The sequence below is a fragment of the Schistocerca americana genome, chromosome 3 (genome assembly GCF_021461395.2).
Source record: "Schistocerca americana isolate TAMUIC-IGC-003095 chromosome 3, iqSchAmer2.1, whole genome shotgun sequence".
Lineage (NCBI taxonomy): Eukaryota > Metazoa > Arthropoda > Insecta > Orthoptera > Acrididae > Schistocerca > Schistocerca americana.
In genome coordinates this window covers 885,178,379-885,204,308 of record NC_060121.1, presented here as the reverse complement: position 1 = coordinate 885,204,308, position 25,930 = coordinate 885,178,379, and the positions used below count along the sequence as shown (strand labels likewise).

At 43.0% G+C, this 25,930-nt stretch overlaps 1 protein-coding gene across 1 annotated transcript in view; it reads right to left on the bottom strand.

Moving 5' to 3' along the window:
• Positions 1 to 25,930, bottom strand: part of LOC124606465 — a 68,238-nt gene that overhangs the window by 10,708 nt on the left and 31,600 nt on the right. Inside the window, exons 3-4 of the mRNA XM_047138447.1 lie at positions 24,675 to 24,751; positions 13,984 to 14,122 (exon numbers count right to left, since the gene is read on the bottom strand). Coding sequence (XP_046994403.1) covers positions 13,984 to 14,122; positions 24,675 to 24,751 — 216 coding nt within the window. The remainder of the gene's footprint in view (positions 1 to 13,983; positions 14,123 to 24,674; positions 24,752 to 25,930) is intronic.

Sequence of the window (25,930 nt, the reverse complement as noted above, 5' to 3'; positions counted from 1 at the left end):
TGTTCCGTCACCTTATTCTCGATGATCGGAGCAACTGATTCTCCTACACTTTTCTTGATTCTGCTAATTTCGGAATTAAAACGAGTATTTATGCTCGCAATTTCCGCCTGAACGCCTATCATTTCCTGTTTAAGATTACCGATTTCGGTATTAATTACAACAATATCTTCTTTGATTTTATCAACTTTTGTGTTAACCACTCCAACATTGTTGATAACAACGTTAATAGCTTTGTTCTGATTGTCTAGCATCCGTTCAAATTTTTCAGAATGAGCTTCTTGCTTGGCAGCCCGAGCTTCTTGCTTGGCAACCTGAGCTTCTTGTTTGGCAGCCTGATCTTCTTGCTTGTCCGATTGACTCTTGATTTCGTTAATCAAAACATTCAATAAATCAGTTAAATTCCCGGAAACTACCGGTTTTACTTCCGTAGCGGCTTCCTCTTTAATTGTCCCCCCGTATTCGTCATCAAGGGATTCAGATTTGATTTTCACTTCCGATTCCGAAACATTTTCTAAAGTTTGGAATTCCATTTCTGCTCTTTGTTGCGTTTCGGCGGTCGCGTCTTTCATGCTAGCCGCCTGCCCCTGAACAATGGGTACCGCGGTGCGCGTTTCCCACTGTTCGACCGATTGTTCCGTATCCAAGTCTACCAAATTTTGGCAATTGTTGGCTTCACTCATTTTAATAATTTTCAATATAAATGCCAAATCTCAAATATAATTAGGATTACTCCCACTACTTATTCTCGCTGACGTAACGGCCTGTACGTAACCAGTACTTTGTTACGAGATTTGCACAATACAAAATTCGTGTCCAGAACAACCTCAAAATTGAAGATTGTCCTGTCACCAGGTCGCCACGTGTAACCTCCCCCTCACTTATCGACCTTAATGACAGTGAAAAATTAAACCACGTGTACCTAATGGAAATTTGGGAAAAGCAATCGTCACCGAAGTTAATCTGTCGGTAAAGAGGGAGGAAAGGGTTACATCTAAATGAAAGGAAAAATGCAAATGAAACTGGTGGAAATTAATTTTGAAAAGGGGTAAAGTTAATGAAGAAAGTAAATGTGCGGCCGTTACGTTAACAATTAACTAGCGGTAATTAGATATTTGAGATTTGGGGGAAATTACGGTCGCCAGTCCTAAGGACAATTACTATAGTAACTGAAAAAGAAAGGTAATTACACATATAATTAGCACTAGAAGCGTGGTGACTGAAGTTTAACACGTGTAGTGTGAAAACTGAAAGTTTGTCAGAAGTAATAACTTTCGCTGCACTCTGACTTAATTTAGCAAAAGAATTAATAAAACCGGAAAACCGAAAGTTAATTTAGTGACTGAAATTAACAAGAAGCTTTCTTTCTTAAGCACATCGAAATTCAGCAAAATACGGTTAGTCTTGGACTACCTCAACAATCATTTCAAAAGCTACTTGAATCTACGCAGTTTAGAAATAAGAGATTTAGCTTTGAACTTGAATTAAATGATTCTGAACAATTAACAATAGTAAAATTTAGTACGTACCAAGCTGAGCTGCAGTCACAGGTAAGCTAAAATACGGTAACAAAACTCGCACTCTTAATTTGTGCTTGCGTAATCTAGATATTGTAGCCAGCTATGAATACTTAAACTGAACTTTGAAATTAAAGCAGTGAAATGGAATTATGCTGGCGTTTGAATTTCAACGACACTCGGGTTCATTTCGGAAAAGGAAGGGACCCTGCTTGGTAATGCACTTGGGACAATGAGCAACAAAGGTTCATGCTAAGTTGCTGTAATTTTGTGATGCAACAATTTTAAAAGCTGAGGTCTGCCATACAGTTCTAAAACTTTACGTGCTTCCAGTCTTCCTTGTTGGTTGATTGAAGGTTTGAAGCCGTCGATCGAGGATGTGGCGACAGTCACTCATTGTCGGCCGTCGCTGTTGCAGAAGCTGGATGTTGGCGCCTTCTTCTCGACACGGTCACCAGACGAAACGGGCTCTTGATGTGCGCCAGCTAATGCTTCCCGTCCGCGACACCATGTCAGAAACTATCATCGCAAGTCGAGCGCAATTACATGCTGCCAAACCCCGAAAGCGCGGCAACTCGCGGGAGCTTCACACCACACACCTGCTCCACTCGCTACTCCAGCCAGACTCACTCATGCTCTGCCCGCGCTCCACGCGGCAGAGTTAACACTACCAAAGATCCTACACACTTTGATTCTTCACACGACCTATCGATGTAATCGTTCGATAGCAGTTTTCCCTAGGCAAGACCCAGCGTAAAAATACAAATAATCTTTACACAACAAACCAATTATTCATCGACATAAGTGCATAAATATATATATATATATATATACAAACAGTAAAACAATTACAATATATAAAGAGACAGAAATGTCATATCTTGAGGTAACAAAACAAGGAAAAAAAATAATAGTACAATAGATGGAAATAGGAGGATATGGATTTCCGGCGTTACAAGGTGTTTTAGCTGCTGTCGCGGCTAATCCGCACGTCAGTAGCAGACAAATTGCGAGAGAATCGGGACTCTCAAAAACGTCGGTGTTGAGAATGCTACATCAATATCGATTGCACCCCTACCATATTTCTATGCACCAGGAATTGCATGGCGACGACTTTGAACGTCGTGTACAGTTCTGCCACTGGTCACAAGACAAATTACGGGACGATGACAGATTTTTTGCACGCCTTCTATTTAGCGACGAAGCGTCATTCACCAACAGCGGTAACGTAAACCGGCAGAATATGCACTATTGGGAAACGGAAAATCCACGATGGCTGCGACAAGTGGAACATCAACGACCTTGGTGAGTTAATGTATGGTACGGCATTATGGGCGGGAGGATAATTGGCCCCCATTTTATCGATGACAATCTAAAAGGTGGAATGTACGCTGATTTCCTACGTAATGTTCTACCTATATTACTACAAGATGTTTCACTGAATGACAGAATGGCGATGTACTTCCAACATGATGGATGTCCGGCACATAGTTCGCGTGCGGTTGGAGCGGTATTGAATAGCATATTTCATGACAGGTGGATTGGTCGTCGAAGCACCGTACCATGGCCCGCACGTTCACCGGATCTAACGTCCCCGGATTTCTTTCTGTGGGGAAAGTTGGAGGATATCTGCTATCGTGATCCACCGACAACGCCTGACAACATGCGTCAGCGCATTTGTCAATGCATGTGCGAACATTACGGAAGGCTCACTACTCGCTGTTGAGAGGAATGTGAATGTGAATAAATTGTGTACGATTACTTTTGGAACTTCTACACCTATAAGTAACTATACCCACGCATGTTTGTTAACTTTTAATTACATTAAATTGTTTTTTAAGTTAATATGCCTAATATCCACGTAAAAAGATCTGTCGACGTACGAGTGTAAGGAACTAACTATTGTCAATGTAAGTATCGTGGTTTACAGTAGCATGTACGTAATGACTGGGGATCTTTTCAAAATCCATCTGTTTGTATCAGTCCTACTTGAACTTCAGGAACAGTCTACTGCAGACAGAAATGGTACTGATGTCTAGTTTCTCTCGTGTTCCACGGTATCATTCGAGGAGGATCCCGTCGACAACGAGGTTATTAGAGACAGAGCAGAAGCTCGGATTAAGGGAGGATAGAGAAGGAAATTGGCCATGCTCTTTTCGAAGGAACCATCCCGGCATTTGCATAAAGCAGTTTAGGGAAAGCACGGAAAACTTAAATTAGGATAGACGGACGTGGGATTGAACAATCGTCCTTCCGAATGCGAGTCCAATGCAGTACCCCGCTCGGTCGGTACCATTCAAACCAAAGTTACTTGTTCATGAACCGAATAACGGCATACACAGTATGTAACCCACATTTGTAATAAATGTTGTGGGGAGGTTCCCACGAACGTACAAGGGCTATCCGAGAAGTAACCTCCATTTCCATGCAGCATGCAATGTTGTGACTAGTTGTGGTGGTGGGGGGACGTAGAGCGGAAGCAGTAGGTGTGTCTTTGTCTGCTTAGAGCTGAGAAAGTGAGAAAACCACATGGCTTCTCGGTCGCCTACACTAGGCGCTCAGCATAAGACTTACAACTGAAAATCCCTTAAGATGTGGAATCCATCCTGCAATATCGGTTAGTGACAAAACATCTACGTATAGTTGACATTTATCATAAAAACTATACGGTATACAGACCAAAAGTGACAAGGGAAGTGCGTCAATCGCGTCATTTGATCGTCTAATTAAGAGTGGTAGGAAAAATGTTCATGTTGATGGGAGAATTGGTCGTCTGTCTGTAATCAATAAAACAGGTATAGAAACTTTTGACACGAAAAAGCCGTGAAAACTGGCGTTACACAATATATCAATGTCTCAACTTTCAGATATATTTCCGCGTATTTCTCGGACCATTTCGCGTGATACTATGATCAAACAGTTAGTCTGCCACAAGTTCTGTGCTCCAAATCGTCTTCCTGAGAACGCAATACGCAACAGATGACAGCGTCGACAGCTTTTCTAGTCTTTACTTTTCGTTACGATGTGGAAGGAAAAGGCCTTCAGAAAAGAAAAGCGAGCAGTGGCGAGACACGAATTGCCTGTGCTTACGCGTAGGCAAAATGAGTCAATGGTGTGGGGTCATACTGCTTCATCCGGAATGTCTCCTCTTCCTCCTCCTCCTCCTCCTCCTCCTCCTCCTCCTCCTCCTCCTTCCCCCCCCCCCCCCCCCCCCCCCCCCGACTGAAAATATAAAATATACGGATATCCGTGTTCCAGAAAAATAATGTCTACAGTTTTTGTGGACGTTATAGGAAACGTGTTTATGCATTTTAATTTCACATTAACTACAAAGGGAAACAATAACACTAGTCAACAGCCATTTTGCATCTGGGATATGTAGTATGTATTTTGGTGTGTATAATCCGTATATACCTTTCAAAATGTTATAGCACGTACCATTTTTGAGTTTTTAAAGGTTTTTTATTTTTCGTGTTCAGTATATCGCTTTTTGCTGTTCTTCTGTTTTGATGTTTGTTTGTTTTTGATTTGCAGAGGAGAGCTAAAAGATCTACAAATCGTCAGTAAATGGTTGGTGTGGTAATTCAGCGGCGTGAAAGAGATCCCAATCACTTAAAACAAAAGTTTCCCAAATTAAGTGAGGCAAAGCTGAAAGAGGGTATATTTCTTGGACCACAAATAAGAAAATTGCTGAAAGATCCAACCTTTGATACCAGACTCACAGGTATCAAAATAGCTCCTTGGTATTTTTAAAGCAATTTCGTAGGGCTTTTTGGGTAACAGAAAAGACAAAAACTATGTCACCATTGTGAATGATCTGTTGGACAACAATAAGAATATGGGGTGTAGAATGTCGGTTAAAATTCATTTTTTACATTCTCACCTTGATTTCTTCCCTGAAAATTTGGGAGCCGTAAGCGATGAGCATGGTGAACGCTTTCACCAAGACATTCTTACCATGGAACATCGTTACCAAGGCCATTGGAGCCCTTCTATGATGGGTGACTACTGCTGGAGTGTTGTTAGGGAGAGTGATAAAACGGCAAACAAAAGGAGAGCTCCGTCGTCGCAGTTTTCAAAAACCAAACACGATTAAAGGTGAAAATATCTTTCAAACTAGAATGAGATTTTCACTCTGCAGCGGAGTGTGAGCTGATATGAAACTTCCTGGCGGATCAAAACTGTGTGCCGTACCGAGACTCAAACTCGGGACCTTTACCTTTCGCCCCAAGCACGACTCACGCCCCTTCCTCACACCTGTACTTCCGCCAGTACCTCGTCTTCTACTTTCCAAACTTCACAGAAGCTCGTAGGAGAGCTTCTATCGCCGGCTCGGTAGCTCAGCATGTTCGGTCAGAGGGTTAGCTGCCCTCTGTAATAATAATAATAATAATAATAATAATAAAACTGAGTTAAGGGATCAACGACGAACTTCAACGGGTGTCTTACGACGTCCGCCCCGAGCAGATGCAACGAACGAAAGCAAAAAAAAAAAAAATAATAAAAAAAAAATGCCTCACTGAGGCACTACGCCAATCGAAACTTGCAAAAGTGCACACAGATCCTATCCCACACACGGAATTGGGAGGACCCAGGATGGCTGGAAATATCGTGATATGCAACTTCAGCCAAGAACACACTGCATACGGCGGCAACATGACAAGGATGACTGTAGTCACCCAACTGTATTCGACAGCTGACCACAAGACTGCTGCAGTGGCCCTGACGTATTATTTATGTACCGAGTCTCGCCTATAACGAGTTTCGTTCTCGTTTACGCGTCGGCGCCTAAATTGTGCATGTTACGAGAGCTGTCTGCTGTGTAGTTTGACATCTTAACTGGTGAAAGTGAAGTTATGAGGGAACATCCTTCTTCAAAGCTGAAATATACTAATAGAATTAAGTAATTTGCAATAACAATAACAATCATTAATGACTAGTCCAAATAAATCAGGCGATACTGAGGGAATTACGAAAGGAAATTAAACACTACACATAGTAGATTAATTCTGCTATTTAGGCAGCAAAATGATTGTGGTTGGACTAGACGGAATAGAAAATGCAGACAAGCTATAGCATGAAAAGCGTGTCTAAAAAAGGAATTCTGTTAATATCAGTCCAAAAATTGAAGAGTTCAGGTATTTTTTCTGAATCTATTTTCAGGCGTTTAGCCTTACACGGAAGTAAAATGTGGACAATCGAAAGCTCAGACAAGAAGAGAATAGTAGCTATGAAATTTGACTCTACAGATCTTGAAGATTAGACGGATAGATCAAATTACTAGTGATGAGGTAATGCATCCAACCGGGAAAAAAGAAATTTTTGACTCAGTTTGTCTAAAAGATTGGATTAATTCATAGGACATACCACGAAGCATCTGGGAACTGGCAGTTTGACTGTGGAGGGAAGTGTGGGGGATAAGAATTGTAGAGGGAGGCCAATGTTCGAATGTAGGACACTGGTTCAGATAGATGTGGGCAGTACTTAGGAACAGATGAAGAGGCTTGCATAGACTAGACTAGCGAGGAGAGGTGCTTCAAACCAGTCTTCCGACTGACGACAACAACAACAACAGCAAGAATAACAACAACGACCAAAGTAAATACACTGCTGAGAGTTGAAAGAACAGGAAAAGTATTGTCCAAACACTTCAAAACGTCGACGTTTATTTGCTCGAGAAGATATAAACACAAAGACATATCAAATACACTACTGGCCATTAAAATTGCTACACCATGAAGAAATGCGGATGATAAACGGGTATTCATTGGACCAATATATTATACTAGAACTGACATGTAATTACATTTTCACACAATTTGGGTGCATAGATCCTGAGAAATCAGTACCCAGAACAACCACCTCTGGCTATAACAACGGCCTTGATACGGCTGGGCATTGAGTCAAACAGAGCTTGGATGGCGTGTTCTGGCACAGATGCCCATGCAGCTTCAACACGATACCACAGTTCATCAAGAGTAGTGACTGGCGTATTGTGGCGAGCCAGTTGCTCGGACACCATTGACCAGACGTTTTCAATTGGTGAGAGATCTGGAGAATGTGCTGGCCAGGGCAGCAGTCGAACATTTTCTGTATCCAGAAACGCCCGTACAGGACTTGCAACATGCGGCGTGCACTATCCTGCTGAAATGTAGGGTTTCGCAGGGATCGAATGAAGGGTAGAGCCACGGGTCGTAACACATCTGAAATGTAACGTCCGCTGTTCAAAGTGCCGTTAATGCGAACAAAAGGTAACCGAGACGTGTAACCAATGGCACCCCATACCATCACGCCAGGTGATACGTCAGTATGGCGATGACGAATACAATCTTCCAATATGCGTTCACCGCGATGTCGACAAACATAGATGCGGCCATCATGATGCTGTAAACAGAACCTGGATTCATCCGAAAAAATGACATTTTGCCATTCGTGCACCAGGTTCGTCGTTGAGTACACCATCGCAGGCGCTCCTGTCGTGATGCAGCGTCAGGGTAACCGCAGCCATGGTCTCCGAGCTGATAGTCCATGCTGCTGCAAACGTCGTCGAACTGTTCGTGCAGATGGTTGTTGTCTTGCAAACGTCTCCATCTGTTGACTCAGGGATCGAGACGTGACTGCACGATAGGTTACAGCCATGCGGATAAGCTGCCTGTCATCTCGACTATTAGCGATAAGAGGCCGTTGGGATTCAGCACGGCATTCCGTATTACCCTCCTGAACCCATCGATTCCATATTCTGCTAACAGTCATTGGATCTCGACCAACGCGAGCAGCAACGTCGCGATACGATGAACCGCAACCGCGATAGGCTACAATCGGACCTTTATCAAAGTCGGAAACGTGATGGTACGCATTTCTCCTCCTTACACGAGGCAGCACAACAACGTTTCACCAGGCAACGCCGGTCAACTGCTGTTTGTGTATGAGAAATCGGTTGGAAATTTTCCTCATGTGAGCACGTTGTAGGTGTCGCCACCGGCGCCAACCTTGTGTGAATGCTCTGAATAGCTTATGATTTGCATATCACAGCATCTTCTTCCTGTCGGTTAAATTTCGCGTCTGTAGCACGTCATCTTCATGATGTAGCAGTTTTAATTACCAGTAGCGTAATACTCAGAAGGCAGTAAACAGTGTCATTTTACTTTATACTTTTACTTTTGTATCTTGTTTTGTTTATAATGTTATAGGACCATTTTTCGGAATAGCCTTGGAACATATACAAATTCACAAGATTCAAATTAGAGGCCCACTCTCGACATGCGTAATTAGTTGATCTAAATGTACGAGAGGTCGTTACTGAAACAGTTTAAAACCTACTTCCACGCCACTGGGAAGTAAGGAAACGATATGGAAGCAAACGGCGCCACGGCCGGTGAACCGAACGCTGGGATGACCAGGCAACCCGTTGCGCTTCTTCTGCTGCCGTGCGAAGTCCACATCAGGGAGAGCTTTCTGCAGCGAACACTTGTGAGAATACACTGATATGAAACTTCCTGGCAGATAAAAACTTTGTGCCCGACCGAGACTCGAACTCGGGACCTTTGCCTTTCGCGGGCAAGTGCTCTACCATCTGAGCTACCGAAGCACGACTCACGCCCGGTACTCACAGCTTTACTTCTGCACCTCGTCTCCTACCTTCCAAACTTTACAGAAGCTCTCCTGCGAACCTTGCAGAACTAGCACTCCTGAAAGAAAGGATACTGAGGAGACATGGCTCAGCCACAGCCTCGGGGATGTTTCCAGAATGAGATTTTCACTCTGCAGCGTAGTGTGCGCTGATATGAAACTTCCTGGCAGATTAAAACTGTGGTAGAGCACTTGCCCGCGAAAGGCAAAGGTCCCGAGTTCGAGTCTCGGTCGGGCACACAGTTTTAATCTGCCAGGAAGTTTCATATCAGCGCACACTCCGCTGCAGAGTGAAAATCTCATTCTGGAAACATCCCCCAGGCTGTGGCTAAGCCATGTCTCCGCAATATCCTTTCTTTCAGGAGTCCTAGTTCTGCAAGGTTCGGAGGAGAGCTTCTGTAAAGTTTGGAAGGTAGGAGACTAGGTACTGGCAGAAGTAAAGCTGTGAGTACCGGGCGTGAGTCGTGCTTCGGTAGCTCAGATGGTAGAGCACTTGCATGCGAAAGGCAAAGGTCCCGAGTTCGAGTCTCCGTCGGGCACACAGTTTTAATCTGCCAGGAAGTTTCACCTGTGAGAATGTTTTATGAGATGGAGCAAGGAGGGACGTCAGCAGAAAGCACTGTTGTCCGCCGAACGTAGACTCGACTTATGGAACGGACACTGAAGATCTCTATCGGGCAGGTGAAAAGAGAGCCTCCAGTAAAACTATGGAACACCAGTAAATGTGCGGCTCGCTCTTACACAAAAGGCTTTGTTTAATAAAATACGGAAGATGGACGACAGTTCCGCACCCAAAGACTGGAAAGTTGCATAGGTCACACCAATATTCAAGAAAGGTAGTAGGAGTAATCCACTAAATTAGAGGTCCATATCGTTAACGTCGTCATGCATCAGGATTTTAGAACATATATTATGAATTACCTCGAAGAAAACGGTCTATTGACACACAGTCAACATGGATTTAGAAAACATCGTTCCTGTGAAACACAACTAGGTCTTTATTCACATGAAGTCTTGAGTGCTATTGACAAGGGATTTCAGATCGATTCCGTATTTCTGGATTTGCGGAAGGCTTTTGACACTGTAACACACAAGCGGCTCGTAGTGAAATTGCGTGCTTATGGAATATCGTGTCAGTTATGTGACTGGATTTGTGAATTCCTGTCAGAGACGTCACAGTTCGTAGTAATTGACGGAAACTCATCGAGTAAAGCAGAAGTGATTTCTGGCGTTCCCCAAGGTAGTGATATAGGCCCATTGCTGTTTCTTATATATATAAACGATTTTGGAGACAATCTGAGCAGCCGACTTCGGTTGTTTGCAGATGACGCTGTCGTTTATCGTCTAATAAAGTCATCAGAAGATCAAAACAAACTGCAAAACGATTTAGAAGAAATATCGGAATGGTGCGAAAAGTGGCAGTTGACCCTACATAACGAAAAGTGTGAGCTCATCCACATGAGTGCTAAAAGGAATCCGTTAAACTTCTGTTACACGATAAATCAGTCTAATCTAAAAGCCGTAAATTTAACTAAATACCTAGGTATTACAATTAAGAAAAACTTAAATTGGAAGCAACGCATAGAAAATGTTGTGGGGAAGGCTAACCAAAAACTGTGTTTTATTGGCAGGACACTTAGAAAATGTAACAGACCTACTAAGGAGACTTCCTACACTACACTTGACCGTCCTCTCGTAGAATACTGCTGCGCGGTGTGGGATCCTTACCAGATAGGACTGACGGAGTACATCGAAAAAGTTCAAAGAAAGGCAGCACGTTTGTATTATCACGAAATATGGGAGAGAGTGTCACAGAAATGATACAGGATTTGGGCTGGACATCATTAAAAGAAGGCGTTTTTCCTTGCGACGGAATCTTCTCACGAAATTCCAATCGCCAACTTTCTCCTCCGAATGTGAAAATATTTTGTTGACACCGACCTACACAGGGAGAAACGATCATCACGATAAAATAAGGGAAATCAGAGCTCGCACGGAAAGATATAGGTGTTCATTCTTTCCGCGCGCTATACGAAATTGGAAAATAGAGAATTGTGAAGGTGGTTCGATGAACCCTCTGCCAGGCACTTAAATGTGATTTGCAGAGTATCCATATAGATGTAGATGGACGTTGGTTCATCTGGAATTTTCCCAGGGAGACTGTCAATGCTGAAAGGAAGCTTCTTTACTGGTTGATGAAAGAGACCGGAAGAGGCAAGAACGACTATTTCCCGAGGAAACTGATAGGAAGAATTTCACTGGTTAACCAACTTAAACATAGTCCAGGGAAGGGAATTTGCGCTCTCAGAGACGCATTTTTAGCGACTGCAGATCGCAAGAGACAGAATCCAGCCAATCAGGTCTAACTTGTAACGAAAAACGCTGTAAAGCTAGGTTTCCTCGACGGACGCCGTCGCACAGTAAATCTGCAATTCACCTTACTCTTCTCTCCTTCTGTAGAGAGGAGAATGAGGTCGCAATATTTCTCCCAGCAACAGCTACAATGTGTGAGACCGAGGCGCCGCTGCGTGAGATGCAGGGAAAGTCAAATAAGTTTACAAATTTAGCATCTAAGAGTTTCACTCTAACGAGTTATGTTGCAAGTCATGAAACGTTTGCTTCCAAATTCCACAACCGGTACTATGTTACATAATTCTGTGTGTTGCCTTCAACAGTTCTATCCTTTGTTAACCCATTTTGCGACTATTACTCGGTACTTACATGGCTTATTCTCAGTTTTGCCCTGACCCTTGTGTCAGATTAACAGATTTGGGTCCGCAAAGGTTGCCATAAGTAACTGTTTATTAAGATGTTGCCACAGGATGTCTTGATGAAATATTATTAAGAATTAAGCATTTTTATCAAAATTGTGAATTGTTGGGGTGATGAACCAAAGGATTAATATACTGAATTTCATTCAGTTCCACAATCCAAATAAAAGAAAATCACCCACAGTAGGTACAAATTTTTCGGATGTAATGGACCTAAATTTTCCGGTGTCTTTCTTGTGGCAGAATACAGCCAGGAAAAATATCAAGTTCTCATGTTGCCTTCGCAGTGTCTCGCGGAAAAAGCAAGCAATGAAATAAAGATTAAGAAGACATAGGAATAGCGAATTAAGGTATCGTAACAGGAGCGAGCTCGGCGAGAATCGGTTAATGTACGATGATAGAGGCCTCGTTTCTGGGCATGCGCTGACTTCAGCGCACTCGGCATTTTACGAGGGGCGTTTGAAAAGTCCGTGTAATGTCTAAGAGATGGCACCATCGGTGCGTATCGAGGTCATGTTTAGTTAGTAGCATCTTAGGAAAGAACGCACACCAATTTTCAGCCATATTGGTCTATTTATTTGTGTTTGGAATTCGTGTGAATCAAGGAAGTCGAGTGATTGTCAAAAAATTGACGAAAAAGAATTTCATGTGGTGAATGAAAGGAAAAACGCCTCAGGAGACTAAAGAGAAGCTTAATAAACATTACGGTGACTCTGCACCTTCGTTTAGAACAGTTTATAAGTGGTTTCAAAATTTTCAGAGTGGACATATAGGCACAAGTGATGCTGAACGTTCTGGACGCCGTGTGGAGGTTACGACTCTAGAAATCATTGATAAAATCCATGATATGTTGATGGATGACAGAATAGTTAAGGTGCTTGAGATTGCTAGCGCTGTGGGCATCTCGAATGAATGGGTACGTAATAATTTGGATAAACATTTGGACATGAGAAAGCTATCCGCATGGTGGGTTCCGCGATTGCTCACGCTTGACCAAAAACGAAATCGTGTGAAGTATAGCAAGGATGGTTTGCAGCTGTTCAGGAAAAATCCGCAGGACTTTAAGTGTCGTTTCGTCACTGTGGATGAAATATGGATACATTACTAAACTCCTGAGACCAAACAACAATCGAAACAATGGGTTTCCAAGGGAGAATCTGTACCAAAAAAAGGCGAAGACCATTCCTTCGGGCAGAAGGGTTATGGCGACTGTCATTTAAGATTCACAAGGGATAATCCCAATCGACTATCTGGAAAAGGGTAAAACTATTACAGGTGCATATTATTCATCGTTATTGGACCGTTTGAAAACCGAGTTGCAAGAAAAACGTCGGCGATTGGACCGCAAAAAAGTCCTTTTCAATCACGACAATGCACCAGCACACATCTCAGCAGTTGTGGTTCAAAATTAATGGAAATAGGGTTCCAACTCGTTTCACATCCCCCTTATTCTCCAGACTTGGCACCCTCGGACTACTATTTGTTCCCCAATTTGAGGAAATGGCTGGCGGGACAAAGATTTTATTCAAATGAGGAGGTGATTGCAGCAACTAATAGTTATTTTGCAGACTTGGACAATTCCTATTACTGGGAACGGATCAACAAATTAGAACAGCATTGGATGAAGTGTATAAGTCTAAAAGGAGACTTTGTCGAAAAATAAAAAAAGGTTTACCCCAAACACGCAAGTAGTTTTTATTTTTGCACGGACATTTCAAACGCACCTCGTACAACTACACATTCAGCACTGTCAATCGACAATTAGCATCATTGAGTCACGACGTGGTTGGCAGCTGATTTACACGCTGGCACACGAAGCACAGCCACCACTACTAGTCAGTTTTTATCAGGTCTTTTCTGGAAAAGTGTCTCCATATGCCACCGCCCTGCCGCTCCATCCTGCAGATGCCTTCCACTCGACGCCCGCCAGTGCTGTAACCCCTTGTCGAGGCTGGCTGGTTATCTTAACTGCATCTCCAACCACCATGGGCAGTGTGGGGGTAAGACGCAGATGATGTGGCAGAGTTTTTAGTGATACAAGTGTACTTATGTGAGTGTGTGGTACGTACCGCAGTTGATGAGGACAACCTCCGCGTGTAGGATGGCCTCGTGCGGCCGCGACGGATGTTGCCTGGACCACAGCAGCAGGTTCGCCGCCGTCTTGGTCACAGCTGCCACCAGAAAAGCCGTCGCCAGCGAAGGCCGCTGCTGCAACACCGCAACAACAACCACACCACTTCATCCATCCATTCCTTCACAATGTTTCGTATGACCCCATTGGTAAGAGGGACCTTCAGAGTAATCATTGGTTCAAATGGCTTTGAGCACTAAGGGACTTAACACCTGAGGTCATCATCAGTCCCCTAGAACTTAGAACTACTTAAACGTAACTAACCTAAGGACTTCACACACATCCATGCCCGAGGCGGGATTCGAACCTGCGACCGCAGCAGTCGCTCGGCTCCGGATGAAGCGCCTAGAAACGCTCGGCCACCGCGGCCACCGCGGCCGGCAGAGTAATCATTAACAGAGGCAAGTAAATCACACAAACTTAATCTGAACAATGGACAACTGTGTCTCAATGGTAGCAGATGCAAAAAGCTCCATTTCTCAATGTCGAAGGACATACTAAACGCCTCCCAGTTTGAGAACCCAGTAATCCAAACACTGAGCACACCCCTATTCCCACACATGAGGAAGTCAAAAAGGTCATAAAAGTCTCTCCAAAAATAACAAAGCATCTGTGGGAGATGGGATAGTGGCAGAAATACTAAACTAGCTGAAGGAAACACGCATGGGCATATAAATAAAGTAATCCTGGATATAAAGGCTCCTGAAAAACTCCCAGAAACTGGACCACAGCCACTACACATTCCATTCTACTAATAAAGGAAGCGTAACAGAACTTGATAACTATAGAGGAATATCGCTGCTGGTAGTCAAATAATTTTTTTTCCAAGATCCTTGAACGACACATAGCGGAGAGCTTGACATATAGTTATGGGAATATCAAGCAGGTTTCAAAGCATCGAAGTCCTGCACTAAACAGACACAAAACCTCAAAATCATCATCCACATAGCTAGAAAGAACCAGATAGTGGGTAGCTGCATTCTTAAGGTTCCAAAAAGGGTACCACTCCCTTTGGATTAATGAGAGAAACATGATTCAATGAAAAATTCAATACGGACAACACCAAATTCAAAGAGAAGTTTAGAGGACAACTCTCAGAAAATTTCCCAACCAATACAGGTGTGATGCAAGGAGACGGTAGTTCTTAAACATTATTTAACTGAGTCCTGGAAATATTCGGGGAATGGACCGTGTATCTACCAGTAAACACCGGACTGAGGATGGGGATCAAAATAGAATATCTAAGGATCCCATGTCTGGCTTTTGCTGATGACTTGAACTTACTGGCGATCGAGATGCAAGAGACTTCTATGGATCTAAAAGCACTGCATTTAATAGCAGAGAAAACATCAGAAAGACCGAATTCATTACCAGTGTTAAAAACGCCCCTATAATGATGAGAGTCAGCGCTCACAAACATATCCCAAAATCCAAAACTGTGAAGTACTTTGGAGAATGGATGTCAGTTGATATCACTGAAACGGCAGTTCTCAAAGGAAGAATACACAAACTAGGTGGGGCATAGTATGGTTGTAGAACAATGTATGCTTCAAAACACATGTCAATGAATACCAAGCTCAGACACTACAACGCAGTAGTCTGATTGTCAGTACTCTATGTGACAGAGTGCCTATCCCTAACCAATATGGCCAGAATACAAAACGGCGAATTACAAGAAAGGACATTCCTGTGAAAGATAGTGGGACCAAACATCTATCAGACAGGAGGCGATGGTACAAACGTAATGATGAACTCTGCTTGCAACAGTAAAACCTCAGTGATGGTATCAGAACAAGAAAACAAGCTTTCTATGGTCACAAGTACAGAATGAACCCTGACAAGCTGTCCTACAATATCTTCAAAGAAACCTGCACGGGTAAAGGCACTGGATCCCCAGGGATCAAGCAAATAGAGAAATATATACCTTGCAGAATTTCATATTAGGATAGACATAATAACAGGAGTGACTACCATGTAGCTATTGAAATCAAACCCTTCCTAATATTCCTTACAGAAGTTAACCACAGTGAGAAATGGTCCAAGAAATGTAAGATAGAGTTTACCAGCAAAATGAAGGAATACTGGATTCACAGAAAAGCTCAAGGTACGAAAAAGCAAACAGCTACTAAACTTTAGCAGGAAGACCAGGCATGACAGACGACAACTACACAGCAAAAACTAAATCACCGCGGTTCACAGGTGGCTCAAACGAGTTTAAAAATATACTAAGTAAGTGGGGTAAAAAGAATTAGTCAACCTCCACTCCCCCAAACGTCCCCTCTAGCCTTGATAATGGTGAGTAAGGGAATCCACACGTCTTCAGATATGCCATCTCCAGCTGACACCACTGGGTGATGGTTAGATCATGTAGTGATACCTAACTGAAGAGGTGTCGACTGCTACAATTCTCCCACTGTTCTAAATAGTCCCAGCTATTTTCTATGGGATTAAATTCAGATGATTTAGAGGGTCATTCGAGGTACGGTAATGGGTAAACATCAGAGCATGTGGACAGTGTCGCTCACTTAGCCAGAGGACAAACTCTGCACCAGAAATAACGGAGTGTAAGACCGTCTGAAATATGGCTTCTCACAACTCTTAGAAATTCTACAATACATCACAATGAAATAATAAGCGAAATTTGAAAATATGTGTGATCTCAGAAGTATGCAGCGCATCCAATGAAACAACAACATTTTCTGTATCTTAAAAACTACAAAAGTTAATATATTAAAGTGACTAAAAACTTTCACAATGAACGTTAGATCTAACAACTTTTAAACACTTCATGCAATTTCAGTAAACAGAGTCTCAGATCATAGCTTTGCATAATAAATATCATCCCTGAAAGCAACGTATCTGTATATATTTTATTTATTCATTTACTATGTATTTATATTCTACTCATTATGCAAATGTTTTTTGTTAGAACATCATACGAGCATCCTCCATAATAACAAAGACATTTCCTATATGCATTGACCCAAGGGAATGTATTTCGGGTGTGGAAATTGGGGGGCAGTCGGATGGCCTTGAAAAGTAGTTGAAACTAGGCAGTTGAAAGTATAGTAACCCCATTTTCTTACCTATATGAAATTGTTTACATAATAAAGACAAGTCCTTTTTCCCACCATTTTCTTTGCTTAGTAGAGACAGGGGGTGTGACGCATTATCATGTTGGAATTTGAACTTCCCGCCATTTCCTGGGGGGGGTGGGGGTAGGATTGTGGAGGTAGCCCAATTGACCTTCTTCCCACCAAAATTCAAACTTCCCGCCAAAATTCGCCATCTTGATTGACGTCATTGGGGATGTGTCTGTGACGTCACGGCCGCCGTCTTGGATAATGGTACTTTGCGCTAGAACACAGGTTGTTCCAAAACTGACAACAATGTCCTCTGGCAACATATCGGCATGACATCTGAGGAATTAGCACAGGCCCTCAGCTGCAGCAACAACTGTCATCTACACAATGATGTCACGACTCCACGACGTGTGTGGACTCCACAACAGCTGCCTTAACCACCCATGTCAGTAACACTACACCTTCCAGTACCAACTTAGAGTGTTTCCACCCTGTGCAAGTCGACCATTAAGTTTCCTTCGTGGTGCCAGATGCTCTCGCCTATCAGGCATTACTAACTGTACTTATCATTAAATCAATACCACTGAGCGATCTCCTGTGCGTCCGGCTCAATCCAAAAAAACTCCGCCAGGCAAAACCCATCTTTAGTGAGCTCTTTAGTTGGGACATTGTTCGCCAATCCGATAGCAACTGGATTTCTCCAACACACCGCGTGCAAAAGAAAGACGGTTTGGTGATTATAGGGGGGTCTTAACGCTTGCACCATTACAGACAACTGTAGGATCCTGCACATAAAAGACTTTGCACAGCTGCTTAGTGGTGTGCAGGTGTTCAGTGTTCTGCACTGCTGCAAAGCCTATCATCAGCTTCCGATGGCCCCATATGAGGGGATGTTATGGATGTTTCATTCCTGTCCTCATATGCGATCGGAAATTAACATACTACTTAAAATCCATTTTCTCGAGACTGGTGACAGAGACCACCCAAGTCTAAAGACAAATTCGAAACCTTAGCTCAATTTCTTTTGCAGCAACATATGATGAAATATGCAACAAATAGAAAGACATTGCGGCCCCTACTTTTTATTGTAACGCTTTCGAACTTGTTATTTATATAGGAAATACCACAACTATGACCGTTAACGAAATGATGGGTATTTCACCATGGAGCTGACATACAAAGCCGAAAGTAACGTACAAATCAAGTTTTTTTAGCGAATAGATTCTGTAAAATCGTTTGAGAAACATTCTGTCTCCACAGCGTCTTGCTAAGCCTGGCCTGCTCTGGGTGACGTCACACCGAGCGCGCTGCGGCGTTCTTTCGCCGTGCAGGATCTCAACGAATCCACGCAACTTGCCCCAGAGAGGACAGACACAGTTTGCTTCGTCATGTGGGATTGTACAGCTCAGTCCCATTCCTCGAGTAAGGAAACGGCTTGTTTGCACACAGACAGTGCAACAACTGTCAGCGCAATGACCAGTTTTGCTGCTCTCCTTGACACAGCACAACAGAGAGAGGTGCGCCAGCAACACTGGATACAGGAGCTGCACCACTTTTCAAACGAGTGTGGGTTCTGTGTACTGGATCACAATGAACATGACTGTGTGTAGAGGTTCTGAAGAGAGCAAACATTTCCAGTCACGTTGTGAGGTCGATACCTCATATTCAGCAAACCCATCTTTGGGTATCTGGGAGCTAGCGCTCTCTGGAGGAGGAAGGAGTGGAGCGTTAGTCAGAGGCTCCTGTGGAGTCTCGAAGAGGATGGCATGCGAGGTAGAGTGTACTTGTTTTTGTGTTGGCATGACCAGCTTTCCTAGTGTGCGCATGTTCCAGCAGCAGGCCCTGTGTGCTTGACCAGTTGGCATAGAGCTCTACAGCGGTTATTGCAGCGAGCCAGCAATTTGATGATTAGTTTGAGCAGACATTTCCTTACTATGCATGGTCGAAGATAGAGCTTCAACATGGCTCTGAGCACTATGCGAGTAAACTTCTGAGGTCATCAGTCACCTAGAACTTAGAACTAATTAAACCTAACTAACCTAAGGACATCACACACATCCATGCCCGAGGCAGGATTCGAACCTGCGACCGTAGCGGTCGTTCGGCTCCAGACTGCAGCGCCTAGAACCGCACGGCCACTAAGGCCGGCGAAGATAGATCTTCGGATGTGCCATTATCTTTTTAATGTTGAACCAGTGTTAATTCCTTGTCACAGCAGGTCAGGTGCCCGAAGTCTACCTCGGAATATGATGTGCTGTCTGTGGGTTTACATTCTGATCTCATGCCAGGCCCGTTCCTCATAATCATTGTGGTCCAAAGAACTTTTAGAGTAAATTGTTTTGCTAGAAATTTTGGAAATGTAAATAGAATAAACATATAATTGCACTGATTAATAAAAAAAAGATTTAATGCCTGAAGTAAGTAAACTGCTTTTGAAATGCTTTCGAACGTAATGCAAATTTGGTTTCTTAATGTAAATGAGCCTTTTTGTAGAGTCGCACTGTTTTAGTAAGATAAGACTTACTGGTTGAAATTAGTAAACTACTACTTGCAATACTTTTGGAAAGTAAGGCAAAAATTGGATTCTTACTTTGAATTAATCATACATAATATTGCACTGTTTTAACAGAGAAAATTAATTCTTGCAACTAAAAAATTTTTATTGTCAGAAGAAGGGGACTTACGAAAATTTGTAATGTATTGATCTGGTGTACTGTGGTAATGAATTTGGGAAGATATTTTAAAGAAACAAACGATGTTTCAGTTGTTACCCAGTCCTTCCATCCTCTAGTTAATTAACGTCCTTGATAAGGCCATATAATCTTCGTCATTGTCACACACGAGCAAAATTCGTAAATGTTATACACGCCCGACACCTGGCGTAATAGTGTGTTTTACCACTGAGTAAACAACATGATCACCCTCGGTTCACTTATCAGGAAATACAGGCAGCAGCCGTTACATTTCTTATGTGTTAAAACCGACGCCTGTGCTATGTTTCCCAGGTCTCCACGACGTTACGTTTCGACAACGTCACGCAAGGCTGCATGTTGCCCGTGTTGCCCTGATCTGCCTCGATACAGAGTATGTTCAATTGTTACCCCGCTCAGCATGTTCTAGATCTCTCACCCACTGAAAACACTGTCCTGTGTTGCTGAGAGACAGGTATGCATCCACTCGTCAGCCACTACAGTTGAAGACCACTGGCATAGCGTTACACGTTCTGTCGTGTTCTGTCATAAACGCTCTGTTCACCTCAATGCCCAGATGGGTTAGAACCACCTCCAGTAGCTGCAGGTGGCTGCCCAAGTGGAGACCAAACACAGAAAACTTGGCACCAATGCACCGCTCGGTCACCAGCTGTGTGGCTGTCTTCTGTGTCAGTGCGTGGCGCGTTCGGGTTTGGGTTAGGGGCTGCCCAGCCTCACTACTGCATCAATTTGCCCATGACAGATGAAGATGCCAAGTACCTGTAACATACCTAAAGTCATACCTGATCGCTACCAACACCGTGATGCTACTGCAGTGACTAGCTAAAACCTTGGAAAAATGCGACTTCTCCCCAAGTCCCCACCACGCTCGGTGACGATGGCCATACTGGGTAATGTAGAACTTTGATTCATTGCTAAATGCAATGCGACATTATTCATCAGCGGTCCACACACTCCGGTCACGACACCACTCCTACTGCAGCCATTTGTTTCTTAGTGTCAAAAGTAGCCTACACATGGCATGGTAATTCCTAATTCCCTAATCCGGCTGCTGCTAGTCTCTGACCAATGGTGTGGGAACGATAGAGGATGCTGCAGGGAATCCATTACTTGTTCTAGGGTGACAGGTGCATATGTGAAGAGGTTACAGTTTGCTTGATGTACACACAATATGGAGTTCCTCCCTTGTAGTGGCCAAATGTGGTTGATCAGAACCTTGATGACGTTCGTGATGCAGTCCAACACTGGGCCATTCTCACATCTAAATGCCCCAAAAACCTGAATGCACAATTCGACCAGCCGGCCAAATTGAGACTGAAAACGAGGCCCTTTTCAAACTCTGCCAGGTGCTAATAACGCTGTCTCACACGAATATGCAGCGTGTCCATGTTCTTCACAGTGATCTGGACTGAACATGTCTGGTCTGTTCATGTCCCTGAACATGAACAACACTAAGACTCTCTGATGGCCATTCTACCTGTCACAGAGAATTGCAACTCTAATCATCCACATATCGATCATTGGGCATACATCTACAAAATTACACTGACGTCCGATCATGTCTGTTGGGTGCTTTACTTTATTTGTCGGGCACTGTAGGTTATAACCCTTTACCATCTACCGACTTGGGACACTTCACCCTCACCCCCCTTTCCTTTTCCCTGAAGAAATTCTTTTGAAAATTATGTAGTGGTGAGGAGTAGCTGTTACTTTGATTAGTTTAGAAAACTATGTTAATGTCTTTCACCTATTAATTTTCTGTATTTCAATGAAATAATTATGAACCTGTACATTTGCGATGAAACTGAATGAATTCACTCAATAAAAGCCAATTGGGAGCCGTATACTCTAATGTCATTCTACATCTACATCTACATCTATACTCCGCGAGCCACCTTACGGTGTGTGGCGGAGGGTACTTATTGTACCACTATCTGATCCCCCCTTCCCTGTTCCATTCACGAATTGTGCGTGGGAAGAACGACTGCTTGTAAGTCTCCGTATTTGCTCTAATTTCTCGGATCTTTTCGTTGTGATCATTACGCGAGATATATGTGGGCGGTAGTAATATGTTGCCCATCTCTTCCCGGAATGTGCTCTCTCGTAATTTCGATAATAAACCTCTCCGTATTGCGTAACGCCTTTCTTGAAGTGTCCGCCACTGGAGCTTGTTCAGCATCTCCGTAACGCTCTCGCGCTGACTGAATGTCCCCATGACGAATCGCGCTGCTTTTCGCTGGATCATGTCTATCTCTTCTATTAATCCAACCTGGTAAGGGTCCCATACTGATGAGCAATACTCAAGAATCGGACGAAAAAGCGTTTTGTAAGCTACTTCTTTCGTCGATGAGTCACATTTTCTTAGAATTCTTCCTATGAATCTCAACCTGGCGCCTGCTTTTCCCACTATTTGTTTTATGTGATCATTCCACTTCATATCGCTCCGGATAGTAACTCCTAAGTATTTTACGGTCGTTACCGCTTCCAATGATTTACCACCTATGGCATAATCGTACTGGAATGGATTTCTGCCCCTATGTATGCGCATTATATTACATTTATCTACGTTTAGGGAAAGCTGCCAGCTGTCGCACCATGCATTAATCCTCTGCAGGTCCTCCTGGAGTACGTACGAGTCTTCTGATGTTGCTACTTTCTTGTAGACAACCGTGTCATCTGCAAATAGCCTCACGGAGCTACCGATGTTGTCAACTAAGTCATTTATGTATATTGTAAACAATAAAGGTCCTATCACGCTTCCCTGCGGTACTCCCGAAATTACCTCTACATCTGCAGATTTTGAACCGTTAAGAATGACATGTTGTGTTCTTTCTTCTAGGAAATCCTGAATCCAATCACAAACCTGGTCCGATATTCCGTAAGCTCGTATTTTTTTCACTAAACGTAAGTGCGGAACCGTACCAAATGCCTTCCTGAAGTCCAGGAATACGGCATCAATCTGCTCGCCAGTGTCTACGGCACTGTGAATTTCTTGGGCAAATAGGGCGAGCTGAGTTTCACATGATCTCTGTTTGCGGAATCCATGTTGGTTATGATGAAGGAGATTTGTATTATCTAAGAACGTCATAATACGAGAACACAAAACATGTTCCATTATTCTACAACAGATTGACGTAAGCGAAATAGGCCTATAATTATTCGCATCTGATTTATGACCCTTCTTGAAAATGGGAACGACCTGCGCTTTCTTCCAGTCGCTAGGTACTTTACGTTCTTCCAGCGATCTGCGATAAATTGCTGATAGAAAGGGGGCAAGTTCTTTAGCATAATCACTGTAGAATCTTAAGGGTATCTCGTCTGGTCCTGATGCTTTTCCGCTACTAAGTGATAGCAGTTGTTTTTCAATTCCGATATCGTTTATTTCAATATTTTCCATTTTGGCGTCCGTGCGACGGCTGAAGTCAGGGACCGTGTTACGATTTTCCGCAGTGAAACAGTTTCGGAACACTGAATTCAGTATTTCTGCCTTTCTTCGGTCGTCCTCTGTTTCGGTGCCATCGTGGTCAACGAGTGACTGAATAGGGGATTTAGATCCGCTTACCGATTTTACATATGACCAAAACTTTTTAGGGTTCTTGTTTAGATTGTTTGCCAATGTTTTATGTTCGAATTCGTTGAATGCTTCTCTCATTGCTCTCTTTACGCTCTTTTTCGCTTCGTTCAGCTTTTCCTTATCAGCTATGATTCGACTACTCTTAAACCTATGATGAAGCTTTCTTTGTTTCCGTAGTACCTTTCGTACATGATTGTTATACCACGGTGGATCTTTCCCCTCGCTTTGGACCTTAGTCGGTACGAACTTATCTAAGGCGAACTGAACGATGTTTCTGAATTTTTTCCATTTTTGTTCCACATCCTCTTCCTCAGAAATGAACGTTTGATGGTGGTCACTCAGATATTCTGCGATATTCGCTCACTAAAAGTCCCTGATGAAGGTGTGAAAGTATATCGGTAGGGTGCATATTCAAACTCGTGTAACAAATATAAAAAGAAATTAGAATTATACATTAATACCTTCAGCTGCTGACGGGCGTTGATATATATCAACGGGAACAGGTGAAAATGTGTGTCCCGACTGGGACTCGAACCCGGGATCTAGTGCTTACATGGCAGACGCTCTATCCATCTGAGCCACCGAGGGCACAGAGGAGTGTGCGACGATAGGGACTACTTGGCGCACGCCTCCCGCGAGACCCACATTCTCACCTTATATATCCACAAACTACCTTTGTAGTGTCGCTACCCAACACACTCATTACTCGTGGAAGACATTCTTACCAAGTCCGGTAATAGTTTAGGTAATATAAGTGCATCCCCGAACTCTTGTGGGACTTGGTAAGAATGTCTTCCACGAGTAATGAGTGTGTTGGGTAGGGAAACTACGGAGGTAGTGTGTGGACATATGAGGTGAGAATGTGGGTCTCGCGGGAGGCGTGCGCGAGATAGTCCCTGCAGTCGCACTGTCCTCTGTGCCCTCGGTGGCTCAGATGGATAGAGCGTCTGCCATGTAAGCAGGAGACCCGTGTTCGAGTCCCGGTCAGGGCACACATTTTCACCTGTCCCTATTGATATATATCAACGTCCGTCAGCAGCTGAAGGTATTAATATATAATTCTAATTTCGTTCTAGACGGCTGCAGGTCATCAACGGTGACCGCTCTTTCGGACATGTCCGAAGGAACAGACACCATATCCATATAACTATCCATATAAGGATATAAAAAGATGCCGAGCAACCATTTACAGAGAATTGTGCCACACTGTTAGAAGTGGGCCACAGACGGAGATGTTGAGCATTGGCCCAGTCTGCGTTACCTCATAGACTGCGATCAGCAGCAGCACGCATGCGAGCACCATGAGGCCGCACAGGATCATCACGGCGCGGGACCACTCTGCAACAACGACAAAAGCGATATTTCTAAAATGAGCTTTACATCACACATCAGGTACACGACAGTGCACACATACCTACGAAAGCAAGACTGCATGTGATATCTAATGTTGAGAATTCAGTGCGCTCTGAGGCCTCCACTGTGTTGTAATAAGGGCATCTAACAAGGGGAGGCCCCCAACAGTGGAATAGCCTTTTTGAAACCATCTGTACACTACTGTAGGTTAAGATCCCAATTATCACACACTGCAGCCATTCACTCTGTTGGGTCCTCATTTGCGAGTAACTGACGAAAAAAAATTTCGGAATATTGTGTGACACACAATAGCGTTAAAAAAGTTGCTTCGAATAGTCTGGTTGCGTCGTGTAATGAACAGGACAGTAGCTTCACATGCAGGAAGTTGTGGGTTCGAATCCCGCCATGTGCAGTAATTTCTTTTATTTTAAAATCTTTATGGAAATGACATTCATAATCATTTTTATTCGAGTAATTGATTTAAATGTATTTTTTATAATCTCTTCAGTTGCTCTCATTTTTCTTCCCATCATTCTTTCTCCAGTTGAAATCCATGTTACGTGTTTTTAATTAATTTTATACATTAATTTCGATTTAATTTCTTCTGTTTATCGCCCGGTTATTTCGTACACATTATATTCACATCACTGTACAGTCAATATTAATAGACTGTTTGGTCTTTGGTTTTGTAACTGACGGATAGGAATATTCAGATAACTAAATACTATAATAGATAAATATAATTAAATTCATATTCACAAAAATTCTGGTTGGAAAATAATCACATAAAGAAAAATTAAACAAATGAAAAAAAGTTATTGCGATGATTAAAATAATGTGACAGAGGAATAGAGATAAAACATTTCACTTAAACCAATTAACTGAATAAAATAATGATCAAAATCACTTAGGTAAAGGTTTAAAAATAAAGAAAATTGTGGCCTTGATGAGATTCGAACCCACTACCTCTTGCATGGGAAACTATTAGCCTATCCATTACTCCACTCAACTAGAATACAGATCTAGCCTGTTTTAATGTTATTGAGCATCATGCAAAACGACGATTTTTTTTTTTTTTTTTTTTGTCAGTTACTCGCAAATGAGGATCTACCGGAGTCAACGGCTGCAGGGTGTGATTTGGGATCCTAACCTACATCATCGTAC